Genomic DNA, 9,597 nt, shown 5'->3' with positions numbered 1-9,597 from the left:
CGCCAGTTTACTGGTTATTACAGGCTGATATTCTTCTCCTGGTCCTTTCCCAGAGCTTATTTTAAGAAGACGCAAACATGTGAGCAGTTAGTTAAAGTAGAAGATATAATCGGTTCTTAGGAGAAACACAAAAATGATGAATTTATGAGATCATGTGTGTAAAAATGTCAGAATGTAAATTTCTCTGATAAAGTGGGTTTTGTAAAATTATGTTTTACATATAAAAGTCATTAACTGTGAGAAAGATGGATGAACTCATCTGGTGTCACATGACAAGTTGTGTGTCTTAAAGTAATAAAGTTATATTTTATTATATCCCCAGATATGATATTATATGTCAGGGAATATCTGGGAGTAAGGGTTAGGGTCATTAAGTAATTCCTTAATAAAATAATCTTTCTTTTCCTCTTTCGGATGTCCACCACAGTTGTTGTTTTATTTCCCTCTTTAGGTTTATTTGCTGTTAGAACAACAACTTCTTCTACTGCATTAAAAGACTACGAACATCGCCTCTACCGCCCCCCTGTGGTGACAATACGCTACTGACTTTATTCACTTTTCAAAAGATCACTTCAGATTTGCTTAATCACTGAATGGAAACCCATTAAGTTACCTCTCTACAGCCAGAGGAAGTTGAATTAAAATGATTATAAAGCATCAACTTCTCACCTGGAGCCTTCTGCTGTTAAAAGTATCACTTCCTGCCTTGTTGAATTTTACTTATTAAGTTAGATATGGTTTAAAAATGCCTGGTGTCTCTAAATATAGTGCTGATATACCATCATTTGTTAGATTATTTAGATGATCATTTATTATATTAATAAAAATACAACACTTCCAGATAAATTCAGCTCAGTGTTTTTTATTCTAAGTCATATTTGGTGGATTTTACGAGTCATTACATCGATAATAAAGAGGTAAAAAGTCATTAAATCGGTGGGTAGATGTGTTTAGAATATGGTTATAAATGTATATGATTTAAGAGGCTCATCCTTCGTTTTTAACATAAAAACAACATCCTGAAGTTAGAGTTTTTACATAAAGAAAGATTTTTGAAGCTTAAACTCCAAAACTCACTAATATATAATCGCTGAATCTGAGGAGACGTTCGGGAAGATTTTTCCCATTTCGAGTCCAAGTCAACCTTAGATTCTTTACTGCTTGTCCTGGAATACAAATGATTTAATCTTATTCTATTTTATTTCCTTCGTTTAGCCTGAAAGTCTCAATGAGATACAAATATATATATATATATATATATATATAGATAGATCTCTTCTTCCAGAACGTCCTGTTCATGAGGCAAATGAATCAAAGTTGGAACAATAAATATGACACAAGAGGTAAAAAACATCCAAATAAACTAAAAACAACTTATTTTGCTTTCAAATTGTTTTTGAATTGTGTGAATTTGACTAATTTCGAATTGAATTCACTGTATTATGATTGTAGTTCAATGAATTGGCCTGAATTGGATATCTTTGAAGTGCCTTGAGATGACATTTGTTGTGATTTGATCAACTTTAAATCAATGAATGCAGCATATTTATATATATATATTTATTAATCAAATATTTATAATATATATATTTCTCTCTAACAAGGTTCTGTTGCTTTGGACACACTTTAAAACACTGAAATAACATGAAATTGTGAATGATTCGAGTAAACTGCTGCCCAGGAATCTGCTTAATTTGAATAATAACCCAGAAAGTCTGCTTCCAGGTCAGTGAAAGCCACATAAATCCGTCCCTGAACCACCTAAATAATAAAAGCTTCTGCAGCGGTTCAGCCGTCCTCTCTGCTCCCCGACAAACAATCGAATAATTCAGCGAACACACCACAGATGGTTTGTTTTATCAAAGTTAGGCAGAGATTTATTAACATAAAGACTGGTTACAGGTGAGGAAACGTGTTCAGACTGAAAGTCCGGCGTTAGCATCAGTTTATTCAGGAGATGATTAAAGATTACATGAAAGAATTAAATATTAAAAAGGTTAATGCTTTACGTTAATGTTGTTGTTATGGCAGGAATTTACTTCTGTAAATGTTCTCTGGAGCCTTTAAAAGCTGCTGAGTGTTTTATTTAATGTACGGAGGACCAAACACGACTTAATGAAGTCATTTTAAATCAGCTGTTCAGGATTTAAAACAAATTCCTTATTTTATGCAGATATAACAATCCTGTTTGTCACATTTCTGTCATTAAAGTTTCATAATTAGTTGCTCTTCCTTATTTACTGACTGTTCACTAATTTAATCCTCTTTTTTACATCTTTACAAAGTCTAAATTTAGTGTTATTTGTGTTTTTCTTTGTTTTTGAAATGTAAAAATATTCCAGTTATTTCCATTAAATCTATTTCAGTTTTTAAAGACAAGTTTTCAGCTCCTAAATGTATTTATTCTACTTTCTTTGGCTCTGATGAGGCATCTTTGGCCCTCCGTACTTTCACAGCCAGGTTTAAATCTTAACTCTTCTTCTCTCTCGTCTCTGGCTGCTTCTGTCTGACGGTGGTCCTGCAGCGCCCCCCTGTGGTCGGCAGGTGCGGCGCTTCCAGGCTCAGGTGAGGCATCACTGCAGCGAGCAGTTGCACTTGATGCTCTTCTCTTTGTGCAGCGTTTTGAACACATCGACGGCCTGCTTGTTAATGAGGCTCCAGAAGTTCTCGAAGGAGATGTTCTGACCGCTCTCGACGCCCATCTGCTGCAGAACCTGACCCAGCCCTTCCTCGTTCTCCACCGTCTGCAGAGAGGAAGCAGAGAACTGGTCAAGTAACGCAGAGAAATGTCCAAAAGTCCTGATCCGGCAATCTGACACACACCAACAAAACGTCTTTGTGTGCTTTCCACAGAGAGCCGACCGGTCCAACTAAACTTGACCCGTTCAGCCTCTGTTTCCTGATTTATCATCAAGCTTTTCTGCTTTTTAACGTAGAGAGAAAACACTGAAAGATCCTCCAGCCTTCGTTTCTTTAGATTTCTCCATGACGACAGGAAACAGCTGAAACACGGTCAGACATGGATGTAAATACAGTAATTAGGTGTTTGAACAGCTCAGAGATGTGTTTTAGTGCTTCTTCCCTTCTGTTTGTTGAGAAATTTAATAAATAAAGCAAAACAAAAAGGAACACAAGCAGAAAAAAATAATAAAACCATTAAAATTCTACAAAATAATGAAACAAACCTGTGAAAGATCAATAAATAAGGAAAAAACGTTGCCTGAGAGCATAAAAAAAACCATCAAACTGGAATTTATTTATCAGGAAATTAATTTTTTAAACTGTGAACAAACACAGAAGATGAAAGTTTACAGTTTTTATTATTTCTGTCAGGAATTAAAGAGCCTTAAAGCAAACGTGAAGCGGGCTGTGATTGGTGGATCAGCGGCGATGTTACCTTGGCCAATGCAGGCATCTGTTTGGAGATCATGTTCTGGAACTGGGTCGTGTTCATGGTCGGTGCGTCGTCAGCAGCTTTGTGAAACTCTGTGACCAACGAGATGATGGCCTGCTCCAGATCTGAGCACTGACAGAAAACAGCTGTTATGATCAGTGATCAATAATCAGAGACAGATCCGAGTACTGACAGAAAACAGCTGTTATGATCAGTGATCAATAATCAGAGACAGATCCGAGTACTGACAGAAAACAGCTGTTATGATCAGTGATCAATAACCAGAGACAGATCTGAGCACTGACAGAAAACAGCTGTTATGATCAGTGATCAATAATCAGATCTGAGCACTGACAGAAAACAGCTGTTATGATCAGTGATCAATAATCAGATCTGAGCACTGACAGAAAACAGCTGTTATGATCAGTGATCAATAATCAATAACCAGAGACAGATCCGAGCACTGACAGAAAACAGCTGTTATGATCAGTGATCAATAATCAATAACCAGAGACAGATCCGAGTACTGACAGAAAACAGCTGTTATGATCAGTGATCAATAATCAATAATCAAAGACAGATCTGAGCACTGACAGAAAACAGCTGTTATGATCAGTGATCAATAATCAATAATCAAAGACAGATCTGAGCACTGACAGAAAACAGCTGTTATGATCAGTGATCAGTGATCAATAATCAGATCTGAGTATTGACAGAAAACAGCTGTTATGATCAGTGATCAATAATCAATAACCAGAGACAGATCCGAGTACTGACAGAAAACAGCTGTTGTGATCAGTGATCAATAATCAATAATCAAAGACAGATCTGAGCACTGACAGAAAACAGCTGTTATGATCAGTGATCAGTGATCAATAATCAGATCTGAGCAGCTGCTGAATAACTGAACATGTGGGCGTCCCAAAGATCTAAAGCAGCTCAGATTGAGGGAGTTTCTGAGTAAAAACTGAAGTTCTGACCCACAGAAACTGGTCTCTGGGGCTGTTTGGCTGATGCAGAAACAGCTGGAACAGCTGGATGAGATCAGCTGGAACAGCTGGATGAGATCAGCTGGAACAGCTGGATGAGATCAGCTGGATGAGATCAGCTGGAACAGCTGGATGAGATCAGCTGGAACAGCTGGATGAGATCAGCTGGAACAGCTGGATGAGATCAGCTGGATGAGATCAGCTGGGTGAGATCAGCTGGAACAGCTGGATGAGATCAGCTGGAACAGCTGGATGAGATCAGCTGGATGAGATCAGCTGGAACAGCTGGATGAGATCAGCTGGAACAGCTGGATGAGATCAGCTGGAACAGCTGGATGAGATCAGCTGGATGAGATCAGCTGGATGAGATCAGCTGGATGAGATCAGCTGGAACAGCTGGATGAGATCAGCTGGAACAGCTGGATGAGATCAGCAGGAACAGCTGGATGAGATCAGCTGGAACAGCTGGATGAGATCAGCTGGATGAGATCAGCTGGATGAGATCAGCTGGATGAGATCAGCTGGAACAGCTGGATGAGATCAGCTGGAACAGCTGGATGAGATCAGCAGGAACAGCTGGATGAGATCAGCTGGAACAGCTGGATGAGATCAGCTGGATGAGATCAGCTGGGTGAGATCAGCTGGAACAGCTGGATGAGATCAGCTGGAACAGCTGGATGAGATCAGCTGGATGAGATCAGCTGGAACAGCTGGATGAGATCAGCTGGAACAGCTGGATGAGATCAGCTGGATGAGATCAGCTGGATGAGATCAGCTGGATGAGATCAGCTGGAACAGCTGGATGAGATCAGCTGGAACAGCTGGATGAGATCAGCAGGAACAGCTGGATGAGATCAGCAGGAACAGCTGGATGAGATCAGCTGGAACAGCTGGATGAGATCAGCTGGATGAGATCAGCTGGAACAGCTGGATGAGATCAGCTGGAACAGCTGGATGAGATCAGCTGCTCTCTGAGGGCCTGCAGCTGTTTGGGCGGCGGCTGCAGCCTGATCCCAGTTTCTGCTTCAGTTTCCTGCCGAATTATCAGAGACTCGACCGGAGAAGGTTCAGCTGCTGCTGAAACCGAGTCAAACGTCACGTTTAGGAATGCGTTTAAAGGCCGGTTCCAGATGTGCGATCCAATAAATCCCGACTGCACAGAGTGACTGAAGCAGCAGAAATTAAACAAATTTCAACGAAATCTGAAGTGTGAAAACAGCCAAATTCAGAGTTTAATTCGTTGGTATTTGACCTTCCAGCTGTGGAAGGCTCCGCCTCCGACTGTGAGGTCAGCCAATCAGCAGCCGAGGAGCCGGCGTCTGCAGAACAGTTCACGCTACGCACCGTGACCCGTGACACCCGCCGCTTATTCTGCTGATCTGAACCATTCCGGCACGTTTAAACGATGGTTCCGGCTGGAGCAGCAGATATACTGAAGCTACCGCTGACTTTGAGTGTTTCTGGAGGTATAAAACAGATAAATCCTGTGAGATTAGCTGGATTATTATTATTATTATTATATACATTTTTCTTTTCGTTTTTCCTTTTTTGAACTCATGAACACAACTTTGAACAAAGCTGCTCGAACTCGGGATGCCCTGAAACCACGTTTTTAAACTTAAGCTAACCGCTAGCTAAGGAGCACCGGGTTAGATTAGGCTGGAAACAAAGCTAACCTGGTAGCTAGCAGAGTGACAAAAAGGCCAAACAGGAAGCCTCAGCACTCAGTCAGAGGGTTTATATGATGATATTAACTGGATTACAGCTACAGTTGGGTCCTTATCTGAGGGTAATTATCCTTGGATATATGGCGGTGAATGAATGAAATCACTGGCACAAAGCATGTCATACCCCGGTACCATAGGTGGCGCTGTCCCCATTTCAGCTATCGCTAATAGAGCCACTTCCTGTTGACGTTATGGCACAAACTAGGGGGGGCGATAGGGCAAAAATATCACGATTTTTAAAAAAATAAAATCACGATTTCGATTTTATCACAATCTTAAATTGGAAAGTGAAAAACAGACAGTGTTGCAGAAGTATTTTCGGCAGCTCGTACCGCGGCTCAACTACTTGAAGCAGATGTTCGAACCTTTTCTACCGTCTTGAACGGTACCGATACTTTGCAAAATAAGAGGTAACTGCTTCTGTTACCTCTTTCCATCGCTTGCTTGACTTGTCACAGGAGTGCTTTTGTCAAATGCCTGTTAATGTTGTCTGTTTTGGTCTTAGCTAGCTGCCGCTTACGCTAGCTGCCGCTTACGCTAGCCGCCGCTTACGCTAGCCGCCGCTTACGCTAGCCGCCGCTAACGCTAGCCGCCGCTTACGCTAGCTGCCGCTAACGCTAGCCGCCGCTAACGCTAGCTGCTGCTTACGTGCGTCGGTGCATCAGCATAGAACTGCAATTTATAGAATGAGCCCGAGACGATCCACGATCTCTGCAGTTTGACAGATCGTTACGGATCGTCTTCACGTTGCAATCGTTCATGATCTAATATCGTCACATCGCCCAGCCCTAGCACAAACGCGATGCACAACGGCACATTCTCCATCGCGTTGTTTGTTTCTTTCTGACGGCGCCGACAGCAACAGGAATATCGTCTCCTTCGACTTCCGGGTGACGATCGCAGGAAAAATCTGGAGCATGAGCAGAACGCTCGATCCGATCCACTGTCTTGTCGGATTAAACTCGTTACATGAGCTGAATAACTCGACCTTACTGTAATTTAGCAATTAATCCGATGCGATGGACTGAGTGTCTTGTCCAATCAGGATCTTACTTCATCTTTACGTCTTTTATTTGGAGTGAACTGCAGCTCAGACCAGAAAACAAACCCGAAGGCGTGGAATATTCCTCGTGTTTGTTTGCTGTTGTTCGTGCCGTTCTCAAATATTAATGCTACGGTTTCGCAAGCTGCAATATCAAGGTGACCAGCGGGGGCAGCGTCAAGCCAAATTTGAGCAGATTCATCGTTGCAGGGTCCGCAGCGGTAAGAACGGCGGGAAGTTTGGAAAGAAGGTCCGTAATTACCCGCATGATTACGATGTGTCTTCTGCTGGCGAAGGATCGGAGCTATTTGGAGGAAAATGTTGGAGAAACTTGGGGAGAATGGTGCAGATGGTGCGTTTTTTCCAGCCTGATGTGCCCCCTGGTGGAATTTCCTGGTAATACGTGAACTGTGCAGGTAAGTGTCTGAACAATTAAAGCAGCGGGTTGATTAGAAGAAGGTGAGATTAAAAGTATGTTTCTGAGGCCTCGACACTCCTTTAATTCCCTTAAAGCTTCAGTCTTTGTTGGGAAGTGTGAAACCATGAATATTCATCAGGAAACAAACAAGTCCGACACTGTCTTTGTGGTACATGAACCTTTACAAAGTAGCTGCTCAGGAAACCCTGATAAATGGGGAGGCTGCATTCACGGACCATGGGAAACTCTGAATTTTCTAACTCCAAGTGGAGTAAATCAAAGAAAACTCGCCGAGGATTGAGAGAGAAAACCTTCCAGACCTCCTGCTGCCTCTAACCTCCTCTGTGGGGGATCATGGTCCATCTAATCCAGCTGAATTCACTGCTCAAACGCTGTATTTAAGCTACTTTAACGGTGATTCTGTGGTTATAAAATCAGGATTTTATTAGAGCAGAGCGACAGTCTGGAAATGCTTTAAATGAGTCTTAATGGGCTGATTTTCAGTCCCAGTTTCTGACAAAAGAAACAGAAAAATATGTGAAAGAGAGCAGCTTTATGGGGAATTCAGCAGGAAAATATATATTTATCTCCTTTCAAAAAATGAAAAAACAAGACGATATTGTTTCCAAACTTTTAATTTCCGAGGTACCCTGAATGCAGCATGAGAGTCTGCCAGGTGGACCAAACCACTGAGAGAGTTCGGGAGGGGGGATTCAAACTTGTCAAAACTATATAACACTTTGTTTTAAATCTGTAATTAAGTGCAAATAAGTTTACTTGATATTTCTAGTTTTATTCATATAGTTTTTAATTAAACATTAAAAGGTAAAACTTTCCTTAATCCAAAAAAAGGAAGTTTTGGCCCCAAATAGCGTTTAATCTTTAATCATTTCCACGGCAGCCATGTTGGATTCTGAGGTGGAGGTGGCTCCTTTAACTTTCTGAAGCATTAATTCATCTCGGGGGCGTTTCCAGTTTAAATTTCCTTCTAAGAATTCAGAAATTAAAACCTATTTATCGAGTTTTCCCCTGAGCCTAAAAGCCTTTTAATGCATTTTTAATGCGTTTGTGCTGGAAAATGAAGAAGAAAAGCGCTTCTAATCTTAATTTTCTGGGATTATTCAAAGCACTTTTACAGAGTCTGAAATTTAACCTGCGATCAAAAGAAAATCCTGAACCGTTTAAAAGTTTAAAAGTTTGCGGTTTTGGAGACTTTTGGAGCTGCTGCTGCGTCACTTTCAGTTTTGAGCCCGTTTCAGAGGTGATTATTGAACTTTACACAGTAAAACAGATGCTGTCCAACACGAACGGTCACATTCAGAACGATTCACATGAAACTGAAGCAAAATGACCGACTAATAATGAGTTATTATTGATCTCTGATCAGATTGATCAGCTTTGGAGCTTCTGCAAAGCTTTGGAATAAAAACTTATTGCATTAGAGAATCAGTTTTCCATCATCAGGGTCCGACAGTCTGCCTTTCTGATCACATCTCTGTGATCGATACCTGATCGATCAGCCCGCAGCGGGGCAGTTGGGGGGGGGGGGGGGGGGTCTTACCTTGGTCGCCATCTGCGCAGCTTTGGGCACCAAAATAATCCGAAGAAGAAGAAACGACCGAAACCGGGACGCGGCGAGCAGAGACTGAGGAGCGTTCACACCGTTTCCTGCAGACAGTCACAGAAGCCTCCCACCCCACGCACACGCGCGTGCGCGTGCACAGACACAGAACATCCTGATACACGCCCAGCAAACACTGACACACACACACACACACGAACAAAACCTATTTGTCTTCTGAAATCTTTAAGTTAAATGTCTTTTCAGCTGAGCTGTTATCAGCCGCGCCCAAACAGACGCGCGCACACGCGCACACGCAGAGAGCTGATCTGTCCAACTGGAGTTCAGCTTGTTTCACTTTTTATCTTTTTCTGTTTTTAAGGTAGAGAGAAAACACTGAAAATCCTCCAGTTTCATCTCTTTAAATTTGATATAAAACAGGAACCAGAAGTAATTATTTTACATG

General features: G+C 41.6%; 1 protein-coding gene across 1 annotated transcript; it reads right to left on the bottom strand.

Annotated features, from left to right (window-relative positions):
- Nucleotides 1-1,850: 1,850 nt before the first annotated feature.
- s100v1 (S100 calcium binding protein V1) lies at nt 1,851-9,229 on the bottom strand. The gene is made up of 3 exons (XM_072393207.1): nt 9,132-9,229; nt 3,398-3,526; nt 1,851-2,744 (listed from the first exon to the last, which is right to left on the bottom strand). Exons 1-3 carry the CDS (start codon nt 9,141-9,143, stop codon nt 2,574-2,576), a joined length of 312 nt encoding a protein of 103 aa, XP_072249308.1. The 5' UTR covers nt 9,144-9,229; the 3' UTR covers nt 1,851-2,573.
- Nucleotides 9,230-9,597: the final 368 nt, after the last annotated feature.

Source organism: Leuresthes tenuis, unplaced genomic scaffold (genome assembly GCF_036924035.1).
Source record: "Leuresthes tenuis unplaced genomic scaffold, fLeuTen1.0.hap1 SCAF_10, whole genome shotgun sequence".
Taxonomy (NCBI): domain Eukaryota; kingdom Metazoa; phylum Chordata; class Actinopteri; order Atheriniformes; family Atherinopsidae; genus Leuresthes; species Leuresthes tenuis.
This window is presented reverse-complemented; position numbering and strand designations above follow the sequence as displayed.

What these genes read in the sequence shown, in the direction of transcription:
- s100v1 (XM_072393207.1), bottom strand. An exon ending in AGATGCCTGCATTGGCCAAG is followed by an intron (nt 2,745 to 3,397) that starts GTAACATCGCCG and finishes TCCTCTCTGCAG; the next exon opens with ACGGTGGAGAACGAGGAAGG.